At 51.4% G+C, this 19148-nt stretch overlaps 8 protein-coding genes across 8 annotated transcripts; all 8 read left to right on the plus strand.

The window, feature by feature from the left end:
* Window positions 1-104: 104 nt before the first annotated feature.
* On the plus strand, window positions 105-3808 carry CGCA056_v012602 (uncharacterized protein; the record flags this gene model as incomplete). Its single annotated transcript, XM_037327846.1, has 7 exons — window positions 105-1488; window positions 1548-2041; window positions 2104-2133; window positions 2201-2418; window positions 2479-2536; window positions 2608-2940; window positions 3011-3808. The coding sequence occupies 7 exons, from the start codon at window positions 105-107 to the stop codon at window positions 3806-3808; spliced, it is 3315 nt and encodes a 1104-aa protein (XP_037174088.1).
* Window positions 3809-4167: 359 nt separating this feature from the next.
* CGCA056_v012603 (uncharacterized protein) lies at window positions 4168-5505 on the plus strand (the record flags this gene model as incomplete). Its single annotated transcript, XM_037327847.1, has 1 exon — window positions 4168-5505. One exon carries the CDS (start codon window positions 4168-4170, stop codon window positions 5503-5505), a length of 1338 nt encoding a protein of 445 aa, XP_037174089.1.
* A 989-nt stretch (window positions 5506-6494) lies between these two features.
* Window positions 6495-6989, plus strand: CGCA056_v012604 (uncharacterized protein; the record flags this gene model as incomplete). Its single annotated transcript, XM_037327848.1, has 1 exon — window positions 6495-6989. The coding sequence occupies one exon, from the start codon at window positions 6495-6497 to the stop codon at window positions 6987-6989; it is 495 nt and encodes a 164-aa protein (XP_037174087.1).
* Window positions 6990-7567: 578 nt separating this feature from the next.
* Window positions 7568-8909, plus strand: CGCA056_v012605 (uncharacterized protein; the record flags this gene model as incomplete). The annotated part of the gene is made up of 3 exons (XM_037327849.1): window positions 7568-7686; window positions 7742-8583; window positions 8683-8909. The coding sequence occupies 3 exons, from the start codon at window positions 7568-7570 to the stop codon at window positions 8907-8909; spliced, it is 1188 nt and encodes a 395-aa protein (XP_037174000.1).
* Window positions 8910-9679: 770 nt separating this feature from the next.
* CGCA056_v012606 (uncharacterized protein) lies at window positions 9680-10276 on the plus strand (the record flags this gene model as incomplete). Its single annotated transcript, XM_037327850.1, has 1 exon — window positions 9680-10276. The coding sequence occupies one exon, from the start codon at window positions 9680-9682 to the stop codon at window positions 10274-10276; it is 597 nt and encodes a 198-aa protein (XP_037174086.1).
* Window positions 10277-11168: 892 nt separating this feature from the next.
* On the plus strand, window positions 11169-11558 carry orsC-1 (Tyrosinase-like protein orsC; the record flags this gene model as incomplete). Its single annotated transcript, XM_037327851.1, has 2 exons — window positions 11169-11359; window positions 11423-11558. 2 exons carry the CDS (start codon window positions 11169-11171, stop codon window positions 11556-11558), a joined length of 327 nt encoding a protein of 108 aa, XP_037173999.1.
* Window positions 11559-11612: 54 nt separating this feature from the next.
* Window positions 11613-12491, plus strand: ivoB-1 (N-acetyl-6-hydroxytryptophan oxidase ivoB; the record flags this gene model as incomplete). The annotated part of the gene is made up of 3 exons (XM_037327852.1): window positions 11613-11675; window positions 11725-11903; window positions 11960-12491. 3 exons carry the CDS (start codon window positions 11613-11615, stop codon window positions 12489-12491), a joined length of 774 nt encoding a protein of 257 aa, XP_037174084.1.
* Window positions 12492-13531: 1040 nt separating this feature from the next.
* Window positions 13532-14495, plus strand: glcA-1 (Glucan endo-1,3-beta-glucosidase A1; the record flags this gene model as incomplete). The annotated part of the gene is made up of 2 exons (XM_037327853.1): window positions 13532-13986; window positions 14039-14495. The coding sequence occupies 2 exons, from the start codon at window positions 13532-13534 to the stop codon at window positions 14493-14495; spliced, it is 912 nt and encodes a 303-aa protein (XP_037174085.1).
* Between the last annotated feature and the right edge of the window lie 4653 nt (window positions 14496-19148).

Here is a 19148-nt window from a genome sequence, read left to right on the forward strand (position 1 = left end):
GTAGACCCTCTCTCTCAGCCAGCACTCAAACGTCCAACCCATCCAACTTTGCAAACGATATCCAGTCTCATCCTTATTCTCAGTCCATCGTCAAACTTCTCAACATGGCGCAAGACGTAGCTCAACCCTCTACTGGTGGCCCCCAAGATAGTCGAACGGCTGCACTCGCCAATATGAAAGCCAAGCTGGGCCCTCGCAATCCAAACTCATCAGGAGCCGGTCGCACCCAGTCGGCTGCCGCAGAGGCACTCCGGAGCCTTTTGGATGAACACAGCAAAACTAGTGTTGATAAAAGTTTGTGTGCCAAGCAACTGAGGGCTCTCGGGAAAAAGCCAGATTTGGTCAACACGAGAAACAAAGAGGAGCGGGACGTGGACACGATGCACCAGTCCCTCGCCATCATGTTCAACAACGACGATGAGGTGCATGCATCCCTCGCTGTCAATGTGGGAGATAAAAGTCACACGGAAGAGTGTATTATCAGAGTTGTTGGCGAGTTCATCCTCGAGAAAACCAGCAAACTTCAGCATTTGCTCGCCCGAGGCCTCTACAAAAGCACCATCTTGCATATCATCCTTGACCCTACCACATACAGTCGAGGATCAACCACTGACACCCAGAGAAGACTTGACTTTGGTCGACTCAAATTCCTCGTCAAATTTCTACTATGGCTACAACCAGAGCTGCCAACCGTCATGCGGCAGGACGGTACCACCCCTTTGTTTTCCGTCGTCAAATCAGGACTCGTCAAAACCAACGAAGAAGACGCCGACAGTCTGGATGAGAGTAGTGAGACTGGCAGCAACCCTGAGGAGCAAGAGGATTCCTTCCTGGATGAGAACACCAAGACCGAAATCATCCGGTTCATTTGCAACCAAAACCCAGACGGGGAGGGGGGACCAACAGATCCAATTCGGTCTCTAGCGTTGCTTGCCTCTCACTCAGAAGATCAGGTGTCGAAGGCACAACATGCGGTCCACGCGGCCATCGAGAGCGACTTCAATCTGCCAGACGACATCATTGCAAGGCTGAAGAATATCAGAGTGAACTTCAAGGTGGCCGAGTCTAGCAGGGAGGAGGAAAAGATTTGCCTGGAGGTCCCCGACCGAGTTGGCCGAACGTGTCTTCACCTCGCCCTTACAGCCCCTTTCACAACGAACAGGATTGCCTGGGCTAAACAGCTAGCCAAAGTGCAGCCCAGTCTGCTTAAGCTACAATACAGACAAATCCGAACAGGTGAGTCTGATGCTAAGGGCAGGCCCATCGTCGACTACATGACGCCCCTGCAGTACCTTGTCGAACAGAGAAAACCGACCGGGATGAATGGGCACAAAGGCAAGATCAAGGTTGATCTCCCCAAGGCAGTTAGCCTGCTGGACAAAAGGCTGGATAAAGAACTTGACGATCTGGAGGACTTCCTCAAGTGCCAGTGCCTGGAGTCCTTTAGCTACATCACATGCAAAGCCATAATGTACACGAGGCAAAACGGTAAGCTCAGAGACGTCGGTTGGTCCCATATGGCGTAATTAACACAAGACTACCACTAGAGCGAGAAATCTTTCTCACCCTGTCAGAGGAGATGATTTCCAGTGAATTTCTCGAGAACCAGAGAAGGCACTACAAACTCGATACATTACTCCAGAGTGTGTACATTGCAAACAACAATGAAGTTCGGTGGAATGATGAGAAGGCATGGGACGAAAAGACCCACGAGATGGTGACGGAGTGGGGTTGCCTGGGCGACACCAACCTTTTCATGGTGTTTCACTGGCTAAAGGACCAGATCCGGGTAAAAAAGGTGTTCGAGGTGGCAGTTGACGAGTTACTCACATCAAAGCTGGGGCACAGTGACATGGCGATTGTCAAGTGCCTGCAGAACCTCGATGTCGAAACTTGGGACTGGCGCCGAATGGACATTCCGGCCAATGTCATCATGGATGCAGCTGGAGATCACGTTAAGTCGCTGTATTTGTATTGCAGCGGGTTGAAGGCAGTGCTGCAGAGCTGGTCAGATACCAGAGGACTAGTGAACCTGAAGCGGGTAAGCATAGTCTATTCCAGATAATCAGCCGCAGATACAGCTAACAACCTATACACTGGTAGCTGGAAAGAGTGGAAGTTGTGATTTATCAGGTAAGCTCACCCGCGAATTGCATCTTCGGTCTTGAGAAGCAGTCTGACGCCTGCTCCCCGATGGCAGGGGCTAGAGTCTAAAGACTGCGTAAGGAAGTTTGCCAAAGACTTCAAGGACGACATGGAGAGAATCCACGAAGAACGCTACAAGGTTGACATTGAAAAAGGCTTGAAGTCAAAACTCGAAGTTGTATGCAAACCGATTTATGCGCCGAAGACAAATTCGCCGACAAACGACGCAGCATCCAACAACGTCAAGGAAGAGGGCGAATTGGGATTTGAGGAGTCAGTAAAGCCTGTGACATCTAACGTGAACGACCGCTGACTATGCGTATGTTGATACAGGCAAGATTGGCTCAGGTGCATGGACGAATTTGCTCTACTGATGGATAGAATCGAGAAGGTCAGTGTAGCTCGGTCATTATCGAGGAGAGGGGAACGAGCTAGTAGTAACCAAGCTATTCACGCACATAGAGCCCGAAAGTCAGACCCATCAAGGTGGCTCTCATTGACGATGGCGTGAAGACCAGTTATGACTGTCTGGACGAGATTGTCCACTGCGGCAGGTTTGGATGGGGTAGTGTATCGGGCAGTACATCTACCACATCGAAAAGGGGCGACAAGAGGAAAGCGGCAAATAACTACCCTCTCAATTACAACCACTCCCAAACAGGCCATGGGACGGTCATGGCCTACTTTATCCGCCGAGTGTGCCCTTGGGTCAAGCTTTGCATTGCGAAGCTAGAGTGCCAGGCTAAGTCTGGCCGCAATCAGCCAGTCACCTTTTCCATAGAATCCGCTACGGAGGTCAGTAACCCGGCTTGCGGGAGAGAGGTAGCTGATCACATGGCTAACTCCAAATCTACTCACTACGCAGGCGATCAAATGGGCAGTGAACGAAAAAGTGGATATCATCTCGATGAGTTGGGCTATCGACCAGGGCGACTCTATCCAGAAGACCCAGGAGACCCAGGAGACCCAGTTGCGCGAGGCCATCACGTTGGCTGAGGACCATGGAATTCTTCTCTTCTGCGCCAACCCGGACAAGAACAAGCCGGGCAACTTACCATACAAGAGCAACAAGACCTACCCCAAATCGTTGGTGTCTGAGCAGACGCTGTTCTGCATCGGCGCGGCAACCCCAGACGGCAAGCCCTGGGAACGGATACATCAAAGCGATCAGTCATGCGACTTTATCCTCCCCGGGGTCAAGCTCCGAGTCGACATCCCTGAGTTAATAATCACCAGTAAGCGCCAAGGGGTGGGGAAGCCACCCAAAGAGTGGCACGACCACAGCGGCAGCTCCCTCTCGTGCGCGCTGGCGGCGGGGCTGGCCGCCATGGTCTTGCACTGCACCCTGGTCAACGGCCTCTCGCCTGATGGTCCAGAATGGAAGTGGCTCAGAAGTCGCGACGGGATGCGCAAGGCCCTTCAAAATATCAGCGAGGAACCTGCCGATGAAAGGGGCCTCTGGTTGCATGTGCGTAGCGTGTTTGGAGAGGCCGCGAAGACAATTGACAGCCACCCAAAAATGATGCGGGACGCCTTGCGCAACAATGTGGTGGAAAAGCTCCTCAGAGGGTCCCCGAGACTGAGCGGCGATGGTCCAGGGGATTCTGAGCCTGCTCCGCGTCTGTTGAAGAAACGGGCAACGATCAAAGATGAGAAATGGTAGGAGTCCCGCGGAGGAGGGGGGGGTGGGATGATAAACACACTAGTGACGCAGCAGTCAATATCACACTTCCACAGAGTACAGCTCGCAAGGCTGTCGTATTATGCCGCGCTGACGATGCAGCAAGCGATGGCCTGTAAGAGACCCGAACCCATGCAGCTGGACTGCAGCCAAGCAATGACATCGAGAAGACCAATCATGATGCATCAACTTCCCTTCCTGTGGTGATACGGCATTCGCGTCCGGGGCTGGCGTAGTAACACACCTTGGGGGATTCGCTTCAAATATAATTACCGGACAATTACGCAGCTGTACCGCCCACCCTGCTAACTTGCAAGTCCAACCGAGCAAGCTTGGCAATCATGGATGGCTGGGACGACGACGACTCTCACTTCGAGGGGGTTCAACCTATTATCATTCTTGACGATGACCGTGCTGTCAAGAAGGGAGCGGAGCTGAAATTCGAATTTGTTGGCACAGACTCTAGCGAGTTCAACACCGACAATATTATCGACGAGGACATTGGAGGTGGCGCCCTGAGGATTCAATGGGACATGACCAAGGTCGTCCACGGCAAGTTAAAACCTGACGGTCCGCCCGCCACGCTGATCGTCTTCCAATTCGTGTTCTTACCACACGGAAGCAACAATCGTTTCAAGAATACCACCATCACCGTCACCTTCTCGACAGGCAAGGTCCTCAAAATTTCGCCCGACAATCAGTGGACGACGCTCCCGTCTGAGAGGCAACAGGAGCGTAGCCACACCATCAGTCCGGGCATTGAAGCTGCGCTCGGCCCCGCGAAGGCCACGACTTCCTACACCTGGCAACAAAAAGAAACAGAAACCATCAAAGGGCACGCCAAGGTCACGGGCGAGATCACGGGCCGACCTTACAAGTTGGGAAGCGCGAAGAGGAAGAAAGACATGGTTGTCTGGACCTTGTCCGAGGACAGTCATGCCAAGACCGGTCTTCCCAGCCTGCTGGAAACGGCCTTGCTGTTGCAGCGGAAGCCGACTGAAGAGCAGCCGCTTGACGAGGAGTTCACAGCATCTATCAAAATCCACGGGGATGTGAATCGGTCGGCGGCGTTCGAACATAAGTTGCGGAACATTGGAAAATTGATGTCTGGAGGCACGAGAGAGGGCAAAGACATTGTTTTCCGTCCTCCGGCGGTAAACAGGGGTACGGCGCAGAATCGTGAGAAGTTGGAGGACGAGGATTTGGAGGCGTATCGGCATCTTATTTCTGTCCGAGAGTGGGAAAACCCGGGAGAGGAGGGTGGACCATCGCCGAGCGACAAGTCGGCCAATGCACCTTCCCAGGTACAACCACTGACTCCAGCGTCGGTGCCGACAGCCGTGCCAACATTCACCACAGCCCAGAACAGCATCCAGGTATCCAAGATGGCTGAAACTGACAAAACTGCGGCCAGTCTCGCCAATTTGACGTTGCCAGACACGCCGATAACCCCGACGGCTCAAGGCGTGCCCCTTCAGAACCACGTCAGGGAAATCACCGAGATAGTGAATGTAAAGAGCGAAAAACTTCCCAACTTGCGGGAACAGCTTCGCCTCGTCAGGGCGGAAGCAAATTGGGTTGTCCGCGTCATCGACCTACTAGCGGAAGAAAGAAGACTTTTGGACAGGATTGGGCAGCTGGAATTCCAAGGGGGCGCGACAAGTGAGGCGGAAAGTTGATGGATGGAGGCGTCGGAGAAGACAGTCAACCGACTATTGTTTTTCTTAGCCCTAAATACGCACATTTCATCGGCAAACTTCTTGTCTTCAGGCTCGATCTTGTCATAGACGGCCTTCGGCGCGTCAGCTTTATCTTTCAGCTACTTTAGAACGGAACGAGGTTCGTTGTAGTGGCCCCAGATTTCCCAGATTTATTCGAGAGACTGCCTAATTTTCCTCTGTTTGCGTGGATATATCTCTTGTGCAGTCAGAGAGACGGTAATAGGAGCAGTGCTAATACTAATAACAATGACGGCGACGACGAAAGTAAGGTAGAGTATGCGACCAGAGGAAGATTAGTCGCTCCAGCAGAGGAACATGGGGTCTCTTGTGTAATCAATGATTTGGGGTCGGTCTCTTCCTGTGGGTTGGGGGACTTGGGGGCGGTTTCTGATCTCATTATGAGCGGTTGGTTCGGGTGCTTGATTGAAGAGGATCTGGTGATGGTGAAGCAGAAATTCATGAATTGCTGTGAGAAAATGATAACGAGAAGCGCACTTGGGTGTTTCCTCTCTTATAGTATGGCACTGGTGCAACCCATCGGCTTACTTGGCGGCTATCAATGAAATTGTTCATTAACAAAGGCCTTGGTTCAACCCTTTCAGTGTTTGCTGAAGCCTCATCGCTTTTGATGGCAGGTCTTTGTTGCTAGATTGTCAACATCTCTTTCCAGAGCACCAGGATGAGATGCATGGGAGTCGCCGTATGTCACTCAAGTGGTGATGATCTTTATCCGTGTTGTTTGGACAATGGGTTGTTCCCTAGGACAATATGCCCTTCAAGTGCAGCGGCATTGAAGAGCTTGCAGGTTCCCCAGCAAGACAGCTTCAAACTTCCAGGAACTTTCAGTATATAGGTACCAACTCAAACTCTCCCCAAATGCTCATATGAATTCTTGATAAAATCTTTCACAACAGCAGACAGATAACCTGACGAATCACACTACAATAATGGATTGGAATGCCCACCTCGAGTTCCTCAGAGAACTCATCATCTCCGCAGCCATCCTCACTTTCGGACATTACACCAATATCATCCCCTTAACGTCCTTCCTCGGGGTCTCAAGCCCAAATTACATCCTCCCCCCACTATCCGTTCTGATCGGCCACCTCCTCTGGCACATCTTCGCCCCGGACGCTCGTCCGGAGGATCCAACCAAGTACCTCATCCTTGCGCGGGCATACTTCTTCAACTTCGCGATACTAATGTGGGCCCTCTTTCTTTTCCCATTTCTCTTAGTCGCTTTGGTCTCTGCCATAGGTCTTGTGTTACCATTTGTCGTTTTATGGGCAGTCTATAGATGTTTCAGACCTGAACCTGCGCCAGAGGTTGACGAGTTTGGATGGAGGCACGATGTCAACACGACTAGACTGAGGGAGCCCTACGCTTTGGACGAGTTCCCTGAAGATAACGTGTTTTTGAGGCATGGATTTTCCAATCAGTAATGGACATCATTTCTTGACAGATTTGATCAATTGTACGCCAACTTCCTTAAAAGTCGCGCTTTGATTTCAGGCTGACTGTGTCTGCCGCACCTCAAGACGAGTACCACCATTCCCGGCCCCGGCTTCAAGGGCGGGCTTCTCACCTCAAGTGAATTGAAAGTCGACTTCAGGTGCCTCAAGATCCAGGACGCGTCAGGTTCGCGGTATGTAGCCAACAGGTGCCTACCCACCACCAAATTCACCATCACCAAAGCTGCCTCCTGCCCGACATCCCAGGCACAAACCTCACCTTGGACGACCTTCAATTCACCACGCAACGGCTTCAGACCGCTCTCCTTCTTCTTTCCTCCTATTTAATCCACCTCCCCGATCCCATCTCAGATTTTCTCCTTTTCTCTCTACAACGAAAACAACCTCACAGACTCAAGTCTTCAATCTTGTTCTATTACCACCAATCGACATTCCTTCGGGCTGGACCCGTCTCATTCGCATCCCTCCTCTTCTTACCGGGACCATCCCGAAAACAAACTTCAATCTCAGTGTCTCCTCTTCGCCTGGCCCCAACTCCATTCGTCACAATGGTGTCCTTGCGCGACATCCTCCCGTTCAGCACAAAGGTCTGGGTGATGAAGCGCGTTCGCTCAGACGGCAGCGTCGAGCTGTACTGCGAGCGGCCTACCAAGGCAAACGCCAGCCGGTATGCCCATGACCCCAAGACTTACCTCGTTGTTCATCACCACTGACCAAATCAGGGACGAGTGCATTGAATGCCTTCCAGTCGAGGATTGTCAAGAGATCTACGGCCTGGACCCGACTCCTGTCTTTGCTACCTCCAAGCGCGAGTACTACACCGTGGACGGACAACTCTACTCGCGCCCAGCTCAGGAGCCTGCGCGTTCCTCGCAGTCGTCCAACAGCTCAAGCAGTTCTCGGGATCGCAATTACGAATCGAGACAATCTCACTATTCCCGGTCCACAGCACCCGTCTTGCGACCAGGAAACCCCGTCACCGATAACTCGACGCGCATTTCGAACGCAGGAAACAACCGATACACAGAGCGCCACGCAAGCCGCTTGTCCAACAATGGCTTCATCCTTAACGGCAATGGAAACACTATTAACTTTCACAACAACCGCACCCACCTCAATTACTCGGGTAACGCCACTTCCTCCTACCATGAGAATCGCCGGTACAACACCTCTTCCGCGAGCCAGAATCGTCGCCTCAACCCAGATGTCGAACAGCGCACAAGAGACTATTCTCCTCCCCGCGAGCGCATCCGCGAGCGCTCCGATTTCTCTGCCGCCGAGCAAGCCGCCTGGGAGGAACGCCAGTGGCGAAAGCTTCAAGAGCAAGAGTACGCGCGCGACAGATCACCTTCGCCTTGCTATGACTACAAAGCCGACCGCGACGACCGTGTGAACCGGGAAGAGGGTTCCTGCCACAGACGCCGCGAGGACAGTCGCGGAAGATTGTCAACGGTGTACTACGACTGCGAAGACGACCGTGACGATCGTTCCCGCTCCCGCTCCAGACGTCGCGATGACAGCCGCGGAAGAATTAGTTCCACTTACTACGACTACACCGACAACCGTGACGAGCGCGAATAGCCTCGTCGCTCCAGTCTTCGCGAGCGCAGTCGTCGCGAATACAGCCGCGCGAGATGTCCTTCTCCTAACTCCGACTACGAAGACAACCACGTCGGTCACGACGAGCGCGAAGAACGCCCCCGCTCACGCCGCCGTCAACGCAGCGATTCGATCGAGGTCCTCGACTCCCGGTTCATCTACGCTGGCAGCGGCGAGTTCCAGGGTGGTGATTGGATTTACGCTACCCAGAGGGAGTACAGCGCCGATGGCGGCTTCACCTATGTTGGCGAGGGTCGCTACGACAGCGATGGCAGGGAGCACAGCCTCTGAAGATCGAAGATGCGCGAGAAGATTCAGGTGTGATTCTGGTTTTGACATGGTAATGAGCGCGTGGCATGACAGCAAGGCGTTGGTAGGAAGAAGCATGGTAAACAGACGCATGGAGCGTGAACTGGTATGACATGGCACGGTATTGGTTCGGAGTTTTCGGTTTCTTTTGTACTAGGGTTCTGGAAGGGCCTTGTTCTGGCATGTCGTCGAGTCTGAACGATCTGAGCTGGTCTCGATCAAAGAACGCAGATAAGATGACGAACACGATAGCTAGATATCAAAACGGTAGCATTGAATTCAGCAACGGGCCTCAACTTGGCCTGGTAATTACTTCGTTGTTCTTATCAGTTATGGCATCGTCATGGGACAGCAAAGCGGTATGATTAGATGAAGCAACAAGTTTTCACCGGTGAATGGCGATAAAGGCGAGCTTATGAGTTTGGGGGCAGATAAGCAGCATGCAGGCAAGTAGGCGTAGCTAACCCCAGCTCATCTTAGGTAATGGCACGACGTTGCAATCATACATTATCACATCCGCATTTGTTCATGGCAGCTGCAGGGGAATGAATCCTTGAAAGGTAAACACCTCAGTCTCGAAGTTGACCTATTGCTGGAGTTGCTTCGTCTCGCTCCAGAGCTCGACGCCACCGACAGCTCCTCACTATCCCATTTGCACAGAAGTTTGCACTTCGCTTCGACGGCTATTTCCACTCTCTTCAGATCAACCCTCTGCTGGTACACTGCCCACATTCTTACAGCTCTCCACAAACATGGCTGAGACGGCTCCGTCCTCGCACGAGGTCCCCAAGCTACCGCGTGGCCTCAAGAGCCCCGTTCACCCTGAAAAAGGGTGGAATCGTCTGGGCAAAGGAACTTGGTTCCACGGACGACCAGAAACAGACGTCTACAAACTGCTCATCGACGCTTACAGGCTTCGGATGGACGACAGGTGGGATGTCGCCAAGGCCAAGGAGCCCGGCTCTCTCTACGTCCCCGGGGCCACCGACGGCAAGGAAGGGTTTCGCATCTTCCTGGACCAAGCAGAAAATACCAAGTCCGAGGAAGGCAAACCCATGTTGCCGACGTGGTGGAACGCGGAGAAGCGCAAAGAGTGCGAGGCTCTTGGTGCCGACACGACGCAGTGGACCAGTTTGGCAAAGAAGGTCAAGAAATGGTACATTCACATCCACTACAACGACATGGCTTTGGCTATGCAATTGCGGTGCGTGGGCGAGAAGGTCTATAACCTTTTGGTAGACGGGAGAAGGATTGCCAAGCTTCCGGACTATTTATTTAAGGGGGATTCGGACAATGAGTTTGATGAGTTTGATTCTGACAGTGACGAGTGGTACACTGATTCCGATTGAGACGAAGGGCTCTCCGATAACAGGATGATGGTCGAGAACCACTCTTGTTCTTCTTCCCCGTTTATGATAGATATGATACTTTTGTTTCTCAAAACATGGAGCCAGCGGCAGCGCGTTGCTTTGACAGGCTCGGAACGTCCCCGATGCCAAGCATGACGGAACTTCTACGGCCCACAAAGCCAAGCATCGCCGGAGCCACAACCAGGATATGAATGCATGCTTCTTCATATATTGGTTGGCTCATAAGAAACATGAACAAGGTATGCTGCAGACGTTGGTGTGTACATGTACGTTCAGGTCTCGGATTTCGCCAGCCAAGAAACCCGGTCGTGGTTTAGACGGAAGGCAGATGAGAATGTTCTTCCCGCCTCGATTCACACCATGTAACCCATTTGAAGTGATATGAGATCAGAAGAACCAGATGAAATGTGCCTCCTTCCACTTCTCAATGATTTGCAAAAGTGGTGGCAAGAATCCTCGTATTTAGTACGAACTGATGAGTAGGTACGACGTTTCCGTCATCGGTTGGCTCCAGTATCCCATACCATACCCATACCGGCTGGGTGCAAATCGCTTCCGGACCTGTTTCTCAGCTTCCACTTACAACCATCGCCGATGGAGGTTGCATCTTGGCCCGACAGAGGTCCCACTTGAAGGGCTCAAGATCGGTTGTTTGTCCCGGAACGGCAAGCTTCGACCGCCGAACGTCGGAGTAGTCCAGCGGGTTGCTCCGTGTCGGCCAAATGGATGTTGTAAGTCGTGCTATAAAACCAAAAGAAACGACAATTGAAGTTACGGTTGTTTAGAATCATGCTAGCAGTCTTTCGTTCGGATCTGAATAGTCTGCCTGGGTTCCCGAGGTCTTCGTCAAGCTCTTCTTAAGATGCATATAATGAACATCAAGGCGGCGGCCTGCGTGCTCTTGGGAGCATCAACACTGGCACAGGCTGCGGGTAACCATACAGACTTTGTCCAGATAATCCAGGATCAAGCCCTCGGCGCCCTCAAGAAGGCAGAGTCTGAGGCAGTATTGAATAGGAATAGTACCTGTATGCTGGAGACCGCAGGAGTGCGGAGAAACTGGTAAGTCATGCTACCTGAAGTATTAAATCGTGACGGCTTTCCTGACGTCAAATTCAATGACAGGGATGATTTGGATGCAGACCAAAGGAAAGAATACGTCAGCGCCGTCAAATGCCTGCTCTCTTCTCCATCTCCAACAGACCCAGCTCTGAACACCGGGGCCCGCGTGCGCTACGAGACTTCGCTGCGCAGCATATAAATCAGACCATGAGCGTTCACGTAACTGGAAACTTTCTCATTTGGCATAGACATTATGTCTGGGCTTACGAGCAAGCTCTCCATAACGAGTGCGGTTACTCTGGCTATCTTCCGGCAAGTCATCTTCGGTAGGTATTCTGCCTTGACCCTAGACTAACAGCGCGCAGTACTGGAACTGGTTCTCACACCAAGACGACTTGAGAAACTCTCCGGTGTTTGATGGTGCAGAGACCAGCATGGGCTCCGACGGACTATTCGTGCCGCATAACGGGTCCATCGGTTCCGCCGGTCTGCACATCCCTTCCGGTCTGGGAGTCGGCTGCATCGCCACTGGACCTTTTGCCAAGTACGTTGCTGGTAACTCAACTCATGTATCTTTGGGAAGAAATTAACACCTCTCAGTTTGTCTGCCAACCTTGGCCCCGTCCAGCCTCAACAACATGGCATCGTAGGTGTCGGCACCGCCGACAAGCTCCGCTACAACCCGCACTGCGTGAAGCGAGACCTGGGCAGCTGGCTCGCAACGCGCATCTACACCGAAGACGCCTTCCTCAACGCCACTGTCCGCGACACGGCAAGGGACATCGCCAGTTTCCAATCCGAGATTGACAGCCAGAGCGCGGGGCTCCCGGGCATCCATGCCGGCGGCCACCAGACCATCTCCGGTTCCAACTCGGACCTCTACTCGGGGGTTGTCGATCCTGACTTCTACCTACATCATACCATGGTTGACCGCATGTACTGGCTCTGGCAAGCGCTGCACTACTCTCAGGCCAAGACGATCTCCGGCACTACTACGTTCGGGAACAACCCGCCCAGTCGGAACGCTACGCTGGAGGATATTATTAAGCTGCCCTTTTTGGACGTGGAGCCTGCGACTCTTGGAAGTCTGTTGGATACTTTAGACGGGCCCTACTGTTATATCTACGCATAGAATCCAAGGCTATGTGGTAAATCTTCGTTGCGAGTTTCATCACAGAAAGCAGTGAATCGCGGGATGGACAAAAGGACGAGACAAAGATGCGAACGACAACAGTGATGATCGAGAAGAGGAAAATGAAGGAAACAGTAAACCGGATGACTAAACAGAACAAAATGCTCAATAGTATGCCGAGTCTGCCCGCTTAGTTATACGCATCCCTCCTAACGGTGAAGCTCCTAAAGTGAATTACCCATGCATGCCGATCCGTGTCGTTGGTATCGGTAACATTCGTATAATTAGTTTTGAAGATCGTTCCAGTGTTATGGTTTTGCCCTATCTATGCATTGGCAAGGGCTGACCGAACCTTTGGTAACGTCCCAAGCTGGGTACTTGCAGTTGAGGATGGCACCGGCGGTCGATTTGTGCACCACCGGCGTTAACCCGATTGGCGACATGACCACAGGAAGGTGTGGGGTGGATAAATCTGCAGGCTTATCAGCAACAAGATCTCTTTTCCCCTGAATAAAATCAATCCAAAAGCGCTTGATCCATGGCCGTGGGAATTGCTCGTAACTTTATTCCGCACTTGAGGGCTCTGGCATCATATTATAGCCGGTGGGATAGTGAACTATTGCCGCAAGAAGTGTCGGTTACGAATAGTAATCAGGCCTGACAGCGGGCACACCGGAAATGAGTCGTCTGGGCCACTGTAACATAACAAACTTTGTAGGCCTGCTCAGGTCCTAACGAATTACTACATCCTTGCAAAATAGGCAACTCGCGAAATTGCAGCGGCCTCTGGGTGAATTCCGAGAGCCGTGGCTGTTAACGATGAACCTTGGTCCCTAATCTCAGACCTTGAACTACACTACAAATGTGAGCGAATATCACCACCATGTCCAACGTCGCGGACTTTCCGATCAGTCAAGTTTCCTGATTTCCACACTCCTTTGGCTCAAAGCCATTCAGTCATTCATTTGAAGACAAACTCGCTCAGTCACTCGTTAGACACTCGTTTATTGTTTTTTTTTTCTCGCAGAATATTACCAGTCATGTACACCCTGAACGCTCTCGCAGCTTTGCTGTATGTCTTGCCCGCCGCCCAGGCCCACGTTCCCAAGATTCGGGGCTATGCCTTGACTTGGGCCGACGATTTCAATGGTCGGCGCAACACCCTACCAGACCCGGACAATTGGATTATCGACACCGGAACTTCTTACAACGGAGGACCTGCTCAGTGGGGTACCGGAGAAATTCAGACGTACACCAACGATATCAAGAACGTGCGCATGAATGGCAAAGGCAACCTCCAGATCACCGCTATCCGGAACGCCACTGGAACCTGGACGTCTTCGCGAATTGAGACTCACCGTACCGATTTCATGGCTCAGCCGGGCGGGAAGATGATCATCCAGGGAAGCCTCAAGATCCCAGACCTCAATGGCCACGGAGTCGGTTACTGGCCGGCTTTCTGGACTCTGGGCGCTGAATATCGTGGCAACTATTGGTGCGTGCTCCTTGTGTATACTGGGGATAGTTTGTACTGACTAGGGCACTAGGAACTGGCCCTCAATCGGAGAATTCGATATCATGGAGAATGTGAACCTCATCGATCGCCACTGGGGTGTCTACCACTGCGGCACAAACCCTGGCGGACCATGCGATGAGTCCAATGGCATTGGCAACAGCAGCACTTGTCCGGACAGTGCCTGCCCCGGCAACTTCCACACGTATTCTATTGAGGTCGACAGACAGAACACTCCTGAGACCCTGACATGGTTTGTCGATGGGGTTCAGTTTCACCAAGTGAACGAAACAGCCATCCCGGATGCCGTGTGGGAAAAGACAGTTCACAACCCCCACTTCATTCTCATGAACATGGCTATCGGTGGGGGATTTCCCAACGGTGTTTATGGCTCCGAGACCCCAACCAACGCTACAGTGTCAGGTGGAACGTATGAGGCAGAATATGTAGCTGTGTACAACTCATTCAACCACACTCGCCATGACTCTTAGCTACCCTGAACTTGCCCTGGCGCCGGCTTAGAGCAGGGAGAACAGATGAGGCAAAAGGGGCATTTGAGGACCAACTCCAGAGTTAAGCGCGTTATCAGAGTTTCTGTTTGATTCATAGGCCTTCACATACCTTACGTATATGTATAATCGAAACACCGGTGATGTCGAGCCAACGATGAACACTCTAGCTCGTTCTATGTGTCAAACAACGAGATCTAAAAAGCTGATCGTTCAACCAATGATCCACAATGCCCCATAAACCTGCAGGCTCGATAGCGGTATTTCGCAAAACCAGTGCCAACGCCAAGACCGACCAACACAAAGCTTTAACAGTTACGCCTGCTGACAGATATCCATCGGTATCCGAGATTTCAGGTCGAAATTTGGTCAAATAGATGCTGAGCTAATCGAAAGCTCGGCTCCAGGAATTTCACAAAGAAATGTTAACAACCTTACTCGATATCGAGTCGTACCCCCTGTACCAGAACCCCCGTCGAAATGTCATCTACAATAGGCAAGCGTTCGTCTCAGCGGCGAGGCTCTCCGGTCCCAGAAGCCCACGGCCCACATGTTTCTCAGGCGAGTAGCCTAGATAGGGTGCCAAGCAGAGCAAATTTTCATTACCAACACCAACGCCAAGAGAAGAACTTCAAATACGTACGGTAGCCGCTACAAGCGGCACGTAGCGAATGCAGAGGCTCCCGAGGCGGAGCATCCACTAATCACCGTTAAGGCTGACGATGACTGTGCCGCTGTGCATATGAAGACGATAAAAGGCACTCATGAATTTGCGACCACAGTCTTCCCTGCCAATCACTCGCTCTCACTGCACACCCCTCTCCCCGCTCTTTCATAATCCAAAGCTCGGGGTCTCTAGTCTGCTTCAGCAAACGTCAGTTCCTTTCAATTCGCATCAGATTCGACACGCAGCCTCAAAATGAACTCAACAACTCTTTGCCCGGACGCTTCCGGCATACCGGACTTCGTCAACATACACGGCATTCCAAGCAACATCAGCACCAGCTTTGTACCCATCGGTCGGAATGGGTCATACGTGGCCATGTCGGCGTGCTGTTCACCCAGTGCTGTTAACATCGCAAGCGACTGTTATTATTGGTGCGAGATACCGACCGAGGAGGCTCTCGACAGCTTTGGGTCGTGTTTGATTCGCAATGGTTTAGAAAGAGGGATTGTTGGGTTGCATGAGAGTGGTGCTGCTAGTTCGAAGACTAGACTTAATGCTGGAGGACTGGCGGTATGGGCACTGCTTGTCATCAGCGCGATTTGTCTGGGATGATGGGCGAACTGGGAGCTGTTTATCGGACTACGTCTAGGCTTTCATTTGAAGGGAACTAAGTAAATCTAGTTTTGTCTCACAGCAACTATGGTGAACAGGATGACGCTGAAGTTCGTTTAACTTAGTGGCCCTGGACTTCACTGGGCAGACCATGGCGGCAGACAAGCTGCAATACTTCAATCCACAGCCGATAGCATCTAATAATCTTTCGCTGTTTCACTAAGGCATTTGGCGCCTCTCTTTGAGCCAGGAACTTCATTTCGCCTATGTTTTCCTGAGGAGCATTGCGCTCTATTATTCTCGCTCAGTTCGTCTCGTGCGAAGTTTTCTCGTTATTTACATTCTTAGCCAGCACGATCTGACTTCCCTCAAGACGGACCGCTAGCTTGCGCGCAGTCCTCTCAAGCTCCTTTACAGGCCCAAGCCCGCCACCTGCAGCAGCCCGACATTCCTCGCCCAGAGCCACAAGGGTCGCTAAAGAAGAGCCTTTAACGTCGCAGAATCTCATTCCCCGGTGGTCGATTTGGTTGAACATCGTAAGAGAGAGAAATAGTGCCGCAAGTACAATTTCGGCGGCTAGTAGTGAGAGCGGGGCCCATGTTATCTCGACGTGAGGGACCATTCCCGTAGCCTCGCCAGTGACGTTGAACACAGCGTGCGTCAGGTTCAGAGCTCCGATTTGACTGCCGCGAAATCTGATGTTTGCGCTGAATGTCAGCTGAGTATCCGGAACGCATATTCTTCGAACTATTGACATGGAATAATGGGAGATGAAAGAAACTTAACGAGGACTGGCACTTACGTTGCAGACAAACTGGTTGCAAGGTTCTGGTAGATGTTCTGCATACGGACTTCACGAATATTGACGTCTCGCATGCTGGGATGATGAAAGAAAACCCATTCGAACAGGCTTGTTATAAAGTCGCTTCCTGTGGTCACGTACGGGAAGTCCTGCTGCTCGTTCAAAGCCATGACGATTGTTGAATAGCCTGCGATATAGGACCTTAGTCCTTGGGCGATGTCTTCCATGCCGCGGTAATTGGCAGTAAAAGTGCTCTCCTTTGTCGAGTTCAATTCCAGATGAGGTGGATGGCTCCTTTTTGGAGCTCTGAGATGAATAGTATCGTTCCCGCGTTGTTTGTTTTCCCTGCATTGGTACGAAGATTTGTTTAACAGATCCCCGCAGTCCAAGTCGAGAAAAGGACTGGCGCCTTCTTCAAGCGGCTCGGTATGAGAACCAACTATTTGAGTGGTTTCCTTGCCTAAATAGACCTTCGTTTCGTATGTGTGGACACAGAGATGGAAAAGAATCTCTCTAGCTTCATGGCGAAAGTCATCAATTTGGTCCACAATTCCCTTAGCTGTGGTGTTGTAGGAGATTTCCCACGAGGACTTGTCGTAGGCTGTTGGCGCCGTGTAAACCAAAACAAAAGATGCAATCCTTGCCTTTTGTAAGATGGGATCATCCCTGGATCCAAAAGTGCGGTTTCCGGTCAAAAGGTCGGTGAACATTGTTGCTTTGCTCTGGTGAGCCATATGATAGCCGCCAGGTAGGGAGGCCTTCCAAGCTTTCCTGTTGGGAATCACCTCTTCCACTCCACCTATGAATGGTGTGTCTGCCAGGTCCGGGCTCTCTGGGTTTTCAAACTCATCGACATTCAGAGAAGATGTAATATTTGCCATTTTCATGCAAACTCCAATTGAATGATAAGGCTTGAATGTGCAGTTGCCTGTTGAACAGAATACTCCCCTGTTAGCAATGACTGAATAGGGTATTGGTTCCGTAAACTTAGTAGTATCCAGGAAGCTAGCTAAGAAGGTAGAAATATGGGCGACAATGCCTAGAGCATCTCTGGGCGAACTGAGATCCTGGATGGCATGTGTGCTAGCCACTTCTCTTGCTAGTGGAACATCCCGCATAGGGTAGTTGATGGCCAGCTGTGTGATGGGTGATGTCAGAGCACTGATAGAAACCAGGAGAGCCCCAAGAACCACAAAATGGCGGAAGCGAAACCGCCAGAGCAGTATGAGAGATCCCCATGCCCCTCTACTTGCCTGATCAATGACGTCGAGGTCGTAGAGGGGCCGCGGCTCTGTGCTCTTCTGATCGAACCAGGCCCACTGAGCTTGGCTGATGGAAACGGACACCGGTATCATGAACGCAGCCTTAGACCAGGTAGTGAGGAATGCAAGGAACGAGTTTAATGTGATGCCCAAAGGCCAGTTTGGTAATGGTTTCTGGTTCAATGAGACAAAGACGATGATAATGACTTGAAAGTGAGTAATCAGTATGGCTGAGATTGGCATGTTGACTGCAACATAGACGTACAGATGAACAGCAAAACGCTCAGCAGGAGGCAGGCCAGTTCGATTGCCCAGATTCTCCATAATGGTTTCGAAATGTCTGGGGTATCTAGTTTGATGGATTTTCCCTTGGCAGCATTCGGTGACGTCGAGGGAACGCCTTTCAGGCAATCCGGAACTCTCTGCGACTGTTCAGAAGTGGCATTCAGTGATTGTGGGATTGCCGTGTACTGAACCGATGGGTCTTCATTTTCGTCGCAAGAATGTGGAATGAGACTCATTTGCTCATCATCACTGAGGTGAGCTGGGTTGTTCGATACTACTTGCTCACGGGGTTCCGTCTCCCGATGGGTTCTGGTTGATGACGGAGGCTGGTACTGCCTGGGTTGATCTGGAAGAGGTTGAAGGGAAGCGTCCGAGGTGAGCGTGGAGAATCGTCCCAAAGAACGCTTTTGGGGAGAATTAGGCCGGGTTAGCACGTGGTAATTCTCCATGATTACTTTAAGAAGAGGTATGCTTCTGAGAGAGAAAAACTGAGTATGATTGATTGTAGAACATGGATGGATGGATGATTGTCGCCTCTTTCATATGAACATACGGGAGCCGTGGCCTGTACTTAAGTAGGTATTTTTACTACTGACACATTTGTATGACAGGCAACTTACGCAATCGTCGGAGCCTTCATGTACTTGCAGAGAATGATGTGACTTCAAAGCTGATGGCGGACTGCCGAGCCTCTCTTGCAGCCTTTTTGCATTTCTAAGGTAACACGAAATCCACAGCCTGCATGCCGCACCCTTCGCATGCCTTGAAATTACCCAAGTATTTGTCTTCATGTAAAGCCTTGCCTACTTGGCATTCTACGCAACGTCTCTTCACCACAGAAGCTATAGGCAAATGCTAGTACATCTAAATTCCAATAATTTGAGCTACAGTCGGGCTTACAACGGCATGCGAGAGCTTGATCAAGACCGTTCACAGAGATAGCGCCTCATCACGATTCATTGGTGGTTTAGGTACATGTCAAGTCAAGATCCGCAATCACTTCTGTT

The sequence above is a fragment of the Colletotrichum aenigma genome (genome assembly GCF_013390185.1).
Source record: "Colletotrichum aenigma strain Cg56 chromosome Unknown KSG_Cg56_contig08, whole genome shotgun sequence".
NCBI lineage: Eukaryota > Fungi > Ascomycota > Sordariomycetes > Glomerellales > Glomerellaceae > Colletotrichum > Colletotrichum aenigma.